A 15,387-nucleotide genomic window follows, 5' to 3' on the forward strand; every position below is an offset into this window, starting at 1 on the left:
TATTGTACATCTCTGTGTCTCTGTCCCAGCCTGCCTTCAGCTAGCCCACCAAGATGGTCTGCCCTTCAGCCCCTGCATGGAGTTCTACCTATTTCCTGCTTTTCTTTCCCAGAACCCCCTTGCCAGGCAACTCCTCCTTTCTGTCTTCTCACCCCCCTCCTACCTGCTATTCCAAGCCTAGTTTTAAAAGATGACCATTTCCCTGTAAGCTATGTCATCTCTCAGCATAACATTGGCAACCTCCTTTGACACAGTCCTAAGGATTTCCCTGTGATGGGCCATCAACACCTTTTGTCATGCTTGACAGCTTCTTTTATCCTGGCCTGAAAAGAGAGCTTAGCCTGTATTTTTTGCACCGCTTTGCATCTTCCCTTCAATGGCTCCTACCATCTTACTAATTTCTAATATTCATTAATTCTAGCAGTTATGGATGCCCTTGTACCCCTAAACTCAAATCTGTAACATCATTATCATCATGTTGCAGAGGTGTGTGGAAAGGTGGAGATGGTTCTTTGGTGTGCTGAGATTTGAACTGGAGACACTGGACTCATAGCTCATGCCATTAACCACTGTGAGCACAAAGTAAGGTCTGATGGTCTGAGGCCCAGGCATAAAGTTGTCAAAGTAGATAAAGCAGCCTGGGCTCTCCCATATGTTCTGGACTACAACTCCCATCAGTCCCAGCCAGTGCTTGGGCAAAGGCTGAGATAAATGACAGAATAGACCTTGGTTCTGCACCTTTCCCACCCCTTTCTGTTCTCTTCCCATCAGCAAAACTTGCCCTTGCTTTGACACATTTTCTTTATGCAAACCGTCTTGCAGAAGAACCAACAAAAGTGTTTTTAAAAAGGGCTTCTGTGCAATCTTCTCCTCCCCTTTTACAAAAAAAACTTTTGTTGGGTTGTTGTTGTTTTTTTGCAAGTTTATAAAAGGCATTGTATCTTTAGTTAAATATTTGTGTGGCTGACTGTTGATGTCTTGATTTAAATCTGGCTTTTGATATGCTAATTTGTCACTGAATAAAGTCTTTTTCCCATGAAAGTGGTAAGACATGCCAGCACTCTTTTCAGAGTGCAGCCATTAAGCAACAGTGCTGTTGTTTACCCCTCTCTGTAAGCTGCTGCTTACCAGTTCACCTGGAGCGAATGCCTATTCCTCTCCCTAGGTTCCTAAGCTGCCTCTTTCTCTGTGCCTCTTTTTGAAAAGAATAGAGGGGAGAAATCTACTCAGAGCTCGATAGTGTTTAGATATGCATTGTCCCTTGAGAAATGATTATATTATGTGGTTCAATAAAGAACTAGACATTTGCGTGCTGAGGTCCCCCAAAACACCCTTATCCCAAATAACTCACACTTCACACATAATTTTTTGTTTAAGGTTTTTGGCATAATTTTTTGGCCACAACTTTATTATCATACAAAATTGTGAGTGGTTGCTTAGGCATTGGTTAAGACTAGCTGTCCCCCCGCCATGGGGACAGCACTGACTTCCGGATTCCAGCGAAAGCCAGTGTGGAGGAACAAGATCAGGGGATAACTGGAGCTGCGACACAGACCCTCAGCTTCTCCCCACATGCTCCTAGGGGCTTACACGGCCCAAACCCGATTCCAGGGGTTTGGACGAAAGGATGGTAAGCCCCTGAATTCCTTTAACGGAATTCCCGTGCAGCAGCATCACCTGAGGGGCAGGCACAGCCAATCCATACCCCTCCACCAACCAATTTAAACCAATGCCTAACCGCCAACCTTACAAGTTGTGACGATTTGCTACGCGGTAGGCAAAAACCAGATGGCACACACTAATCAGCCAAATGGCAAAATTCCTACCAGGCCCTCGCACCAATGCAAACGACCCCATGACAGGCATAGCAAGGTCAAGCGGAAGCCCAACAAGGGAGGGCGGGCGGGTGATCCGATGCCCACAGCGAAAGAGAAAGCAACTCTCTGTGGGCCTTCCTTAAATATCCTCTGATCTCCACCCCCAAAGTGGCAACATACAAATTGCCCCAGCAACACCATCACCAATCCTTGCCAGGCCCTTTCCTTCAATTTTGCCTGGCAACTACAGGGTGCTTTGCCTGGCCCCAGCCGCAACACGTGCTCTCCTTTAATGAGAACACGCTTTGCGTGCTGAGGTCCCCCAAAACACCCTTATCCCAAATAACTCACACTTCACACATAATTTTTTGTTTAAGGTTTTTGGCATAATTTTTTGGCCACAACTTTATTATCATACAAAATTGTGAGTGGTTGCTTAGGCATTGGTTAAGACTAGCTGTCCCCCCGCCATGGGGACAGCACTGACTTCCGGATTCCAGCGAAAGCCAGTGTGGAGGAACAAGATCAGGGGATAACTGGAGCTGCGACACAGACCCTCAGCTTCTCCCCACATGCTCCTAGGGGCTTACACGGCCCAAACCCGATTCCAGGGGTTTGGACGAAAGGATGGTAAGCCCCTGAATTCCTTTAACGGAATTCCCGTGCAGCAGCATCACCTGAGGGGCAGGCACAGCCAATCCATACCCCTCCACCAACCAATTTAAACCAATGCCTAACCGCCACCTGAGCCCTTACGCTCACCGCCAACCACTCACAAACCTAAACACACTCTCAACTTAGCCACCACTGACCTCAACCATACATCATTCCCAACGGAGGTAAGATGAACCCCATCAAACCTGTAGCAATCAGTGGCTTTAACATTAATATCTGGGTGGGGAATCACAAGCCCACCCAGATCAGACACCAGCTTGCTCGCAGCTGAATTAATACGCTTTCGCACCCTTTCAGTGGCCGCAGGGCAGGGACTACCCCTCCAGATGCAACGCTGAAGCAACTGTGACCAAATTAGCTTAGTAGCGGGCACCAAGGCCGCCAGGTCCCTCAAATCCTGCAAAATAACAGCACGTAAAACATAACAGGAAAAAGAAACCATATCATTTTCCCCAAGCTGCACCACAATCGCCGTAGGGGGGCCCTCCAGAAGAACACGCCTCTGCATTAGCGGTAAGAACTCCTTCCACCGCATCCCCCTTCTGGAGATCCAGGACACTCGCACGTGCTGCGGAAGGCCGAGGCCAACTCCCAGTTCAGATTGCCGAGCTCTGCAAGCGGCCCAATGCACAATACTGTGCCCCACTATCCAAACCCGGACAGTGGGTAGACCTAGGGTAAAACAAAAGATGTGAGTACACGAGATCAACATCATTTCCGCACATAACCCTTATATGCGTCCGACTTCCAGCGACCCAGGTCTTTAATCCTCCTTGCCGACAAGCCCCAATGGGCGGCTGTTGTTGCAGCCCCAATCCTGAAGGAATGCGGAGCAAACTCAGAGGCTGCATGGCCACAAGCAGCAACGACCTTGCGCAAAACACCAGTGAATTGATGGCGTGCCAATGGACGCCCATCTTCATGAATGAACAGGGCCCCTCCCCCAGGAGGCCGCAACGCCATATATTTCTGGAGATCCTTGACTGGGCAAGGGCCCCCTAGCCCAGTTGCTGGGAGCCGAATAACTGCCCCTCTACCCAGTTGATCAGTTTTGGAACTCCTGACAAGGATCTGCAATTCTGACTGAGACAAGCTCACGTCCTGCAGCAACAAACCTCTCGAACCTCCATCCTGCTTAGGTTCACACACCACCTCCCCAACCCTCAGGGCTCCAAAAAAGGCTAACGAATAGGCTGCGGAAAATAACCGCGCCTCAAACCTGGACCAACAGATGCCCTTTAGTTTACTTCGCATCCTGGTCAACAATCCAAACGTTATAGGCCTCCTTGTAGCTGGTCTGGAGGGGCAAAGCCTCCCCCACCCCTCCAAAGCCTTGCGCACCACGAACTTCCCACATGGATCATTATTAAAATAAACTTTGCTAAAGAAGGAAATTGCAGCCGCATGCAATCTCAGCGTCCTGGCTGCCCTCCGCATCTGAAATAGATGCGCCAAATATTGGAGCACCTGTGCAGTAGAATGAGGTGTGCATGTTCCCCCTACCACGGATTGCCCAGTGAAATGCAAAAAATCGGTCCAAGCCTTCTTATAGGACCTCAATGTGGAGGGGGCAATAGATGCAGCTACTCCCTGTAAAACTAAGTGCTGCCAAGGTTCCAGAGATGATCCGGGAAAAATTCCGGACGGTCTCGAGCCACTGGCGCCAGGGACCTGAACCGCTGCATCTGAAAACGGGACAGAGCATCAGCAATCTCGTTAGACACTCCAGGAACAAAACGAGCAGAAAATACAATGTTAAAACGTAAGCAATGCAAAACAAAGACCCTCAGCAGGGCTGATACCCTAGGTGATCGTGAAGACTGCTTGGCTAGCACGTTCACCACCGCCAGGTTATCTGTCCAAAAACATACACGACGGTCCCTGAAATGCTCGACCCATAAATGGACTGCCACTACAATGGGAAAAAACTCAAGAAAAGTTAAGTCCCGAGTTATAGCTTCCCCACGCCAAGCTGAAGGCCAACGCTCGGCACACCACCTGCCATCCCAATACAAACCAAAACCCAACGACCACGCAGCATCAGAGTGCACCTGAAAATCGGTATAAAGGTTCAAGGTGTCCTGCCAAAGAGACACCCCATTGAATTCCTCCAGGAATTCCAACCAAATACGAAGGTCAGCACGCACCTGAGCTGACAGGCGCACCCTATGCCTCGGGGACCTCAAACCTGACATAAGCCTGGCCAAGCGGGAACAGAAAGGTCGCCCTGGGGCGATCACCCTGCAAGCAAAGTTTAGGTGGCCCAGCAAGGACTGCAGCTGCCGCAGAGTAACTTTTTTCATGGGAATGAGTTCAGCGATGACGCCCTTCAGCGTGAGTATCTTATCCGCCGGCAAACTGGAAGTTTGCGCCACCGTATCCAACGAAATACCCAGGTAAGTCAGCTGCGTAGAAGGACCTTCAGTTTTCTCCGCAGCTAACGGCACGCCCAGTTCCTCGGTTAAGGCAGCAAAGGCCTGCAGCAACACCACGCAATTCCCCGTATCGCTAGCTGAGGCCAATAAAAAATCATCCAAACAATGAGTGACTCCGCCCAAACCAGTTCTTTTGCGCAGAGCCCAGTCCAGAAATAAACTAAAACACTCGAAGGCCGCACAGGCTACCGAGCAGCCCATGGGCATGGCCTTATCAAAGTAAAATTCCCCGTCGAACTGAAATCCCAGCAACCAGAAGTCATCAGGATGAATTGGAAGCAGCCGAAATGCAGACTCAATGTCACATTTGGCTAGCAGGGCACCCTGTCCAAATTTTCTTATCATTTTGATCACTTGATCAAGCGAGGCATACTTCACCGAACAAAGCTCCGGGGGAATAACATCATTTACTGATGTGCCCCTAGGGTGTGAAAGGTTGTGTATCAGGCGAAATTCCCCCGGAGCTTTTTTAGGAACCATACCTAAGGGTGAAATATGCAGATTAGGAAAGGGTGGAACGGCAAAAGGGCCTGCCATACGGCGTAGAGCCAGTTCTTTCCCAATTTTCTTACGCGCCACGTCAGGCATATCCTTCACAGACTTCTGGTTTGAAGGGTTTCTAGCTACAGGATTTGCCGCCACTGGGATTCGAAAACCCAGGGAAAAACCGTCACGCAAATAAGATGCTGCCTCCTGAAGAGGGTATAACTGTAACAATGACAACAACGGCTGTAGCCTAACCGGGGTATGAGCTAAGGAGGAAAGTACACTATTTTCCTGCACCGGCGGCTGCAGCCTGGGGCGCGGCTTTCGGGGGCTGCTGTGAGCCCCACCCCTTCCGAAAGGGCCGTCGAACCCCTGCACAGGCAGAAGCTGGATGGTTCCCTGAACACTTCTCACAACTATGAGAATATCTGCAGAATTGGCGCTGACAGGTTCCTTTGTTAAAATCCCAACAAAAGAACTTGCGACCCGTCTTAGCTGGCACAATCCTAGTTTTTTGCGATTCAGGGATCTTATTGTCAATACGTGGAGCCACATAAGTGGTCCATACATCTAAATCCTTCCGGTCCCAGCGGGCAGTGGGGATCTTGGCAGCCCTGCGTCTGAAATTCTCATCATAAGAAATCGCAGCAGACGCTCCAGCCATCGTAAATGCTGAGCGAACTATGGACAAATAAACCCATAAATGCATGGACCTCCGTGGGTAGGCCGCTGCCACCACTCCAGCGAACACCTGGAAACTATCCAGCCATCGCTCGAAGGTCCTTTCAACCTTTGGCAAAACCACCCTCTTTTTCGTGGCTGCCAAACCTCTATCCTGGGAGTCCTGACACTCCTGAGGGGGTGCCAAGCTAAATATATCAATGTAACGGCCATCCAGAATCCTAGATCGCAGCTTTGTAGTCAAGTGGGCACCTGGTATAATATCCCTAGCTGAGTTGGTGGAAACTTTCACATCAGGCATGAGGACCCCTTCCAGACAGTCCTGCACCGCCCCATACTTTGCCCTGTGAGAGTTTGCCCTCCGCTCCCAAGCCCATTTTGGAAGTCCCGATGTCTCCCCAAAGCCCCAGTATAGCGAAAGCGAAGCTTCCTCATCACTACTGGAGGTTTGAGACGAAGTACCTGCGGAAGAGGATGAGGTGTCTCTCCGTCTCCTCTTAGCACGCTTCTTGGAACTCTTTTTCCGGCAACGGAACCCACCAGAAGACGACTTTGGAGGGAGAGGAAGGCTGTCCTCCACCGAAGACTCAGGTGCGTCGCCTTGCAGCACAACGCCTGGAACTGACTGAGAAGAGACTACAGGTGAATGACCAGGAACAGACCTCACCACTGATGAGGACTGTACAACTGAACCCCGTGCCGCCCGAATCCGGGCGGATGACCTCCGCCTGGTCGGACCCCTGGGGCCGCCCCGTACCCTTGGCGCTGCAGCCTGGGAGACAGGTGAGACCGACGACTGGGACAATTGATTAGTACGCGAAAGACCCCCAGCTAACAAATCCTCCCCCTCATCTTCAGCCGAAGATGACACCGAAGGAGGTGCGTCAACAGGCGGAGCTGGACTAGCAGAAGAAGTCGTCGGAGTCGAGCAGCGTTGAATCAAACCATCCATTTCAGCCTCAACACGTGCTAACACCACTGGGTCACTGGCCAAGCCAGTGACCATGGACTGAAGGCGTCTCAAAGATCGCTGTGGCACTGGAGAACGCAAAGCTTGGGACGGGCCTTTTATGGGCCGCTTCGCTGAGGAAGCGAGATCAAGCCTCCGTGACACCTTCTTCTTTGGAGCCATACCTGCTACTAGTAAAAAAGACAAATAATAGAATTAATGCAAGGCTACACCAGTGCTCTTTGTTATAATGAATAGTCAATCAGCCAGAAAACAATCAATCCCGATAGGTGCAACTATATGGCTCACCAGCAGGTGGCGCAGCCAGTAATCAAGGCCAATGGTATAGCTGCGTTTCAATAAACGGCCACTAGAGGCCAGCACGCAATGAGGAGGCAGTAGAAAATGGCGCTCCCGCCAAAATTCCCCAAAATGGAGGCCTCCCAACTGACTTCAGGCAGAAGGCCTCCCCCAATGCCCAAAGCAGGCCGCAAGCAGGCCTCCAACCACCAAAGCCGCTGTGCGCGCTAAGCGCCACCGGCTAAAGCTGGAACGTCCGAGGAGGGCCCCCCCGCAGCCTAAAACGGCCCAACTCCGCAGGCCGCAGGCGCCGAAGCGCGGCAAAAGCCGCTACCGCTCGGAGCCGGGTGGGGGGGGTGCCCAAATAGGCCCCGAGCCCAAGGCACGTCCCACGGCCTCCCCCAGCTCCCCCAGGCACTCCCCGCTATACCCGGGCCAAGAGGGGAAAGGCTTGACTAAGCCTCCCCAAGCCCGGCCCGAACAGGGCCGAATAAGCAAGCGCCGAGCGCCGCGTGCGAATCGGCGGCTCCAACGGCGCCTGCGCGCCAGCCGGCCCGCCCCGGCTAGTAAGAGCGCGCCGAAGCGCGCGAAAAGGGGGCCGCCGCCGTGAGAGGCCAGGGGAGGACTACGGTAAGCACCCGCTTTTTTCTCTAGTAACCCTACGAAGTGGGGGGGGGGGAATGGTAAAGCTCCGAGGGCCCGAAGGTCAACCAGCCCCGTCCCCGGCGCCTCGGCTACGAACCGGGCCGAAAGGCCTAGGGTCCGCCCCCCCCCTCCCGGCCACCCCCAGCAGCCCCACGGGACCAAAAGCCCACGAGGAAAGTTGGGGGGGGAAGGCTAGTAAAATGGAAACAAGAGTCAGAACAAAAACAAATAAAAATTGAAAACTAAAGACAAAGAACCTGGAAAATAAATTAAAGAAGGGGGGGGGTAGACTTTGGGGAGATAAACACAAAAGGCCAAGATCAAATAAATAAATAAAATAAAATAGGAGAAAATGAGGAATGAGATATAGATTTATACAACCGGTCTTTAGCTGTGTTCGATCCGATGCCCACAGCGAAAGAGAAAGCAACTCTCTGTGGGCCTTCCTTAAATATCCTCTGATCTCCACCCCCAAAGTGGCAACATACAAATTGCCCCAGCAACACCATCACCAATCCTTGCCAGGCCCTTTCCTTCAATTTTGCCTGGCAACTACAGGGTGCTTTGCCTGGCCCCAGCCGCAACACGTGCTCTCCTTTAATGAGAACACGCTTTGTTATATAAACTTGAAGATACAGTCCTATCTCCCTGGGAAAATAAGTCATGTTAGTCATTTAGGGTAATTTTCACCCTTTGTTTGAAGAAAGTTAAAACAAAGTACAGTTCATTTGTGCAAATACACTTGGCATGCAACTTTCAGTCCCTGGATAGTATCTCTTTCTCTTTCCTTTTTAATAGCATTTCAGAATTTTAACATTTTTATTCTTCTTAAATTTGCCTTTGATTCCTTTACATCAGAGGCTTTGAATATTGTTTAATTTACTTTTCAGTGGAACTGTCAGTAGTAATCTGCAATTTTAGGAGGGGGGGGGGAACCTGAATAAAACAAATCCTCGATTCACAATTTAAACCTTATTGAGCCTAATTCACTTGCATGGCAAGTTTATTATTCTCCTGCAGCCTGACGTGCCTCCAATGGTAATTGTGTTGACCCTTCTATGCAGTAAATCTCCCTAGTGCTGATCAAACTGGGAAAGATAAGGCTACAATTCAGAACTTCATTAAATATCTCATTTATATTAAAAAGACGATAGCTTTGAACAGAAATAATACTTTATACAGTCTCTCCTCTGATTATGCTTCACCCACTTTGAAGTACTGCAAGTTTTACAAATCCCTCCTGTATCCATCATACTGGTACTATGGGATCCCCTAAATAACATGGCACAATGCCTTTGGGTCGATTGCAGAGATCTATCCTGTAAATACCACATGCACAAGGTCAGACCTTTGTAGTTCACATTAATTAGAAGTTGCTACCCCTTGAGTCCAGTCTCACTCACTGAAGCGGATTAGAATCCCAACTTTATCTATTAGCATGCATAGAAATAGTGGGAACCGACCATCTTGATTTTACCACCCGTGGCTGTTTAGGTGAATAGAGGATCTTGAGGAGGGATAATTAATCTGTATTTAATATCCTTAAGTATGTGGTGAAATATTGTGAGTTAAGAATGCTTGCTAAAATTCCTTTTCCAGAGAAAAACTAAATCAAAGCATCTAATAGTTGATAAAAATTGCTTACAACAGACAAATGATCAAGATGTCAGTGAAGTACCACTAAAACAGATCAAAGAGAGCAGCTCCAAAAACACTTTGGAAGAAGGTGCCTTCCCCCTTTCCCCGCTCCTGCCATAGCAGCAAGTGGGAGCCAGGAAGAACAACCCAGGCAGCCTCCCCTTAGGGATTCCTCAAACAAGAAGGTCTTATAGAGGCAGGAGCATGAAAATAAAGAAGGGCCCAGTCAGACATTCCACAGTGTGGGTGCCACAACTGAGAAGGATCCATTCCTTATGTGGCGTATCTCAGTCAGTGGGGGAACCCAAGCAGGATCTTTAAGGGCTGTCAGTAGAGCCCATTATTTGCAGAGAATGGTGGGTTTAATCTCCACCATTTCCTTCCTGTAACTTTGGAGAGCCGCTGCCTGGCAGTAGGTAGCTATTGGAGCAAGATAGCTTCCTATGTTGATTGGGTTCAAGGAAGATGTGGTCCTTCAAGTAAATAGATCCCAAACTTCTCAGGACTTTAAAGGTAAGAAGCAGCACCTTGAATCGAGCATGAAAATGAACAGGTAGCCAATTACAATTACTAAGGGTACAGAGTAATAGTCAAAACCAGGGTAATATGTTCTATTCCCAGACAAAAATTTGGTGCCAGCATTTTGAAGCAAGGTTTCTGGATGCTTTGTAAGAGTAGCCCCATATTGAGCATATCCAGGGCTTTTTTTCCAGCCAGAACTCACTGGAACTCAGTTCTGGCATCTCTCAGGTGCCATTATAAGAGAACAAGGGTGAATTCTGGCACCTTTTTCCCCTAGAAAGATAGCACTAAACATAAATAACACTGGCCAGGTCCACATTTGCAATGGTTAATGGATAGCTTGCGTTGTGTCACCAAGTAGTACAAATGAGTTAGAATTAAAATATTGGTTAAGAGATCTAAAATCTTACCTCTGCACTGGCCCTTTGTGTGTGGCATATGTAGGCAGCTGAAAAGGGAAAACAGAGGGAGAAGCCACTTTATCGCCTTCCTTTTGCTACATGATACCAAGCATAAATATCTCTCTCCTTCTTACAACTTCTGACTCTTCATAGCATGCTGATTTGTGGCACCCTGCTGGGTGCAAGGGCCTTTGAAAGCCACTACTGTGCCTGCAGGGGGTTTGAAAAAGTGGGACAAAATTCATGTGTAGTGAAGCTGATGAGATTTTGCCTAGACCCTGAAAAGATGAAGCCTCTTACCCTTAGGGTCAGAAGCACTTGAGTGCATATGCAGAACCTGTCTCCCCGCTACCACCAAATGCAAGCGATGTTCCTAATTGCAATCTGTGCAAAAATAATGTTAATTCCAGATCAGAGTTCAGTTCTAAATATGCAGGTTATTTATTTGTGTATGTTCATATTTATGGCTTCGGGCTTTCTGGGTTGAGTGGGGTTGGGGAAACTGTGTAATGATTGCATATGAAAGCAAATGGTTCCAATTTTAGAATGTGGTTAGAAATCACATACCAAATGGAGTTTTGTTTTTTTGTTAAATCCTTTTTTATTTTGTTTCTGCACCTCTCCTCAACTACTCTGATGGTTCCTGTCCTGACAAGCTGTCAGTCTGCGAAAGAGGTCCAGGCCATCTGCCAGATAATTTTGAAACATACGAGGTTGCTTGCTTGCTCAAGGATATGTGCAGTACAGATAAACCAAAACATGGTCCTTTGTCTTTGCATGTTTCCTGCTGAAAAGGGATGGAGTCTGACAAGGCTCCATAGGAGGTACAGTGTGAAGTGGCACAGAAAGTTGGTCATTAAGCAACACTGTCATTGCAAATTATTGTGGTCCAGGGTGAAGAGTTCTAGCTCATTTGGTGCCCAGCCAGGACTAGGCCTAGAGCAAGTTGTTGTTATTCTCCCATGCTGTTAAATGGACCTTCAGCGCTGTTATTTCTCCCCTTTCCATACAGTTGGAATCACCTGGGAGTCCACCAGGGCCAGAACTGCCTATTGAAACAATACTGGATGACAGGGAGCGTAGGATTTCCCATTCACTGTACAGCGGGATAGAGGGCCTCAGTGAATCACCCACCAGGAATGCCGCCCTGAGTAGGATAATGGGTAAGTCAAGCAGACTTGGCTAATTATGTCTTGGGGATCATCTATTTTTCTAGGTTTACAAAGAGGTGGTTGATGCATTATGTATGTGGACAGCATGGAGCTTGAAAATTATAGTGACCAATTTATGCCTTTCCCCTTTCTCCCAAGTTCGACATACAGGCTTCTTAATGCGAGTCAATAAATTGATATAATAAGTCTCGGATCACAGAGCAGGTGGCAGCCACAGGAACATTTTAAAACGTTTTACTCTGTCTGAGGTGGAGAGACATGCTTTATGCCAGTCTATGAGGGCCTGCCTAGTGCAGCTTCATTAAATGTAAAGTCAATGAATGTTATGATTAAGGATGTATCAGTTAAGTTTCCACATTGATTTTACCTCCTATTTAAGTTCCCGCACAGAAACTAGATAAGCTCATGTGAACCTTATCCAATTTGTGCTTAGTATGACGTTTGTTTGGGGACCTTTTTGCTTTTCTGCTTTACATGCCCTAGGTTTAATTTTATGCATCCTTTGTTTGAATTCAATAGTCAACTCTCTTCATGGCCCCCAGTGGATAATGAGGTTATTAGTACTTGCTCGGTAGCAAGTCATCCCACCCCCCTAACAGATTCAGTTAATAAAGACTTACTTTGTCACAGGATTGCCTGGGTTTTCCAAGCAGCTCAGACTGAGATGTAGTTTATTCAGATTTTAAACCATTTCAAAATGTTTAAAAACATGTAAAACCTGCCATGTTGAAATTAATTTATTGGTAGATTCATTTGCAGCTTGAAACTGATACAAAGATGTTAAAATGTCATTTTTCATGCATTGACAGAGTTGTTATGGGCATCCATAGATTGATTTTGGAAATCCTTTTTTGAGTGCCCACAGCAGTGGTGTATCTATTTCTAATTTCATTGTTTAACTTTAGAAAATGAATTCCCTTTTCAAATTGAAGTGCCATAGGAGTCCCACTGGTATGAAGGTTAAATAGATTAAATGGTTAGTATGCACAAGAAGTGTAAGTGAGCTCTTCCCACTTACATATTTGCAGGCTTCATTCCTGCACTCTGAATCACATGCATATTTGACTTCAAGCAAATAAACAAGAAGCCAAAGTGCAGGATCTTATTTTGGATTTTAATACTGCCATGTTTCCCTTTTGCTTATCCTGTCTCCTCCCATGGGGTAAAGGTAGCAGGGATATGGGCTAACCTTCATTCCTTCTTAAAGCCATATGAAATGCGCCATTAGTTTTCTGTGGATGAATTCAGTGTTTCTTAATCACTTTCCCACATGGAATGTATTCATTAGCAACAAGCCAAATGGAGAAGACGCTTCTTAAAAGTGCGTAAGTTTATTAAGGCCCGGCAAGTTTTGAAAATACAAATTTCCTTCTTTGTGGCCAATCTGAAAGACTAAGCTTCTCTAGGGCATTTTTGAATCAATTTCCCAGTGTATTTATTAGAGAAACTGATTATGGTGATGTGAGGGGTGCGGGGAGAGATCTGTATTTTTATTTAGACACACACACACACCACTTTATTGTGGTCTATAGACCCAAAATACACAGTACATTTTTTAAATTTACATTGTCACTGTTATTTTAATTTCATTTTTATATTATTCCCTTGTATTTATGGATGCATATTTGTACTTACCTTCACACTGATTTGAAGCCACTTTGTGTCCTTCCTAAAAGAGGCTCCTGAGAGGCCGGAGGGACATTGCTGGAACAACTCTTGGGTTGGGGCAACTGGTTAAAATGTTTTAAAATGTTTTAAACATTCTAATTTTGGTTCTTCTGTTTTGTTTTTGTTGGGTTGATGTTGATTTATTGGCTTGTTTGTTGCTTGTATAGAATATTTTGTTTTGTAATGTTTGATGCTTTGTTGTGTTTTTATATATGTTGTAAGCTGCCCAGAGTGGCTGGGAAAACCCAGCAAGATGGGCAGAATATATTTTTTTTTAAAAAAATTCTTATTATTCTTTCCCAAGTTTAAAACTGTCAGGGCTTTTTAGGAGAACATTGGGACCTAGGGAAGACAGGGGCCCTCTACGTTCTTTAGGTTTGTGTAATACATTTATATCCCACTGTTCTTATTTATGGCATGCAAGGAAACAGATATAGGGTTCTCAAGTACTCTTCAATCCAGACTCCAAACAAGAGTCGAGATTGATGTATCGTGTCTTCAGGTAAGAACTTGGAAGCATAGAATTCTAGGCTTATTCTTGGAATCCCTGTATCAGTCTCTTCCTCTGCATGGATCTCTGGATACAAGTGAAATAGCTTGTAGCAGTTTCCTGCCTTGGATGCTTTTGTTCTCACATCACAAGCAGCAAGCCAGCCTGGTGCTAGGTTAACAGGGAAATTACATCAGGGCAAGGCTGAGAAGTCTTGTGGCAGCGTCCTTTTTCCATTTAAAGCTGCTTGCTCCCTGCCTGCTAGTTTGCTGGTGGTACCACTGTTATAAACCTGCCTGGAGAAATGCTTGGGTGTACAGTGTGGGCCCAGAGCATCCTTAAAACTAATTTGTTGATGAGATTTCTAACCTGCCCTTCACCGTAAATACTCAGGGCAGGGTTATAACAATATTACATGTCTTGATGTTATAGCCCTAAGGCAAGGCTAGAGAACCTGTGACCCTCATGATGTTGCTGGAGTGCAACTCTCCTCATTGCTGACATTTGATCATAGTGATGGGAGCTTATGGGAGCTGGAATCCAACAGCACCTGAAGGGCCACATGTTCCTTTTCTTTCCCCCAAGTCCTACATTTAGACTTCGCTTTGATGGAGAATGTAGGCTGGATTGGATTTATCTTTGCAAGGTGCTGCAGGTGTCAGATTGCACATAGCATTAAGGGACAATGCAATTTACATTTTATTTTGTTAAAAATTCTGGAACAAAGAACCAACAAAGCTGCCTTATGCTGAGTCAGATCCTTGGTCCATATGTCTCAGTATTGCCCCCACAGTTTTGGCAGTGGATTTCAGACCAGGATATGTCTGGGATTGAACATGGGACCTTCTGCTAACAAAGGAGATGTTCTAGCACTAAGCCTTTCCCCAAGAAGCAATGGCCGAGCATAACACCTAGCAGTTGCCCACATCTGCATCAAACCTTAAATGAAACACATAGATTCACGGTTAGAGATGTAGGCATCTCAGATATGATATCGCCATGTTTTCTTGGGCTGCTACACTATAGTCCTGAAAGAGGACTATATCTGAGTGTCCCTGATTTTTATCTTATTTTATTTTTGATAGAGGGTGGTGGAGGGAACCTTGGAGTGAGTTTGTTCCTTGGAATCCTCCTAGCGGCTTTGTGAACAAATATGCCTTACCTATCTGAAGGCTCTGAGCAGTGGTAATCAATGTGAACGACCATGGTTTGTATCCAGTGTACTTGTTCTATTTGTTTAGTCGTGTCCGACTCTTCGTGACCCCATGGACCAGAGCACGCCAGGCACTCCTGTCTTCCACTGCCTCCCGCAGTTTGGTCAGACTCATGTTTGTAGCTTCGAGAACACTGTCCAACCATCTCGTCCTCTGTCGTCCCCTTCTCCTTGTGCCCTCCATCTTTCCCAACATCAGGGTCTTTTCCAGGGAGTCTTCTCTTCTCATGAGGTGGCCAAAGTATTGGAGCCTCAACTTCACGATCTGTCCTTCCAGTGAGCACTCAGGGCTGAT

At 46.9% G+C, this 15,387-nt stretch overlaps 1 protein-coding gene across 4 annotated transcripts in view; it reads left to right on the forward strand.

Annotated features, from left to right (window-relative positions):
* The window catches only part of PARD3 (par-3 family cell polarity regulator), a 543,662-nt gene that overhangs the window by 347,013 nt on the left and 181,262 nt on the right, over positions 1-15,387 (forward strand). For all 4 annotated transcript variants that reach the window (XM_080973988.1, XM_080973985.1, XM_080973986.1 and 1 more), the window contains one exon: positions 11,562-11,712. In XM_080973988.1, coding sequence (XP_080830114.1) covers positions 11,562-11,712 — 151 coding nt within the window. The remainder of the gene's footprint in view (positions 1-11,561; positions 11,713-15,387) is intronic.

The sequence above is a fragment of the Podarcis pityusensis genome (assembly GCF_964106645.2).
Source record: "Podarcis pityusensis genome assembly, chromosome: 12".
Lineage (NCBI taxonomy): Eukaryota > Metazoa > Chordata > Lepidosauria > Squamata > Lacertidae > Podarcis > Podarcis pityusensis.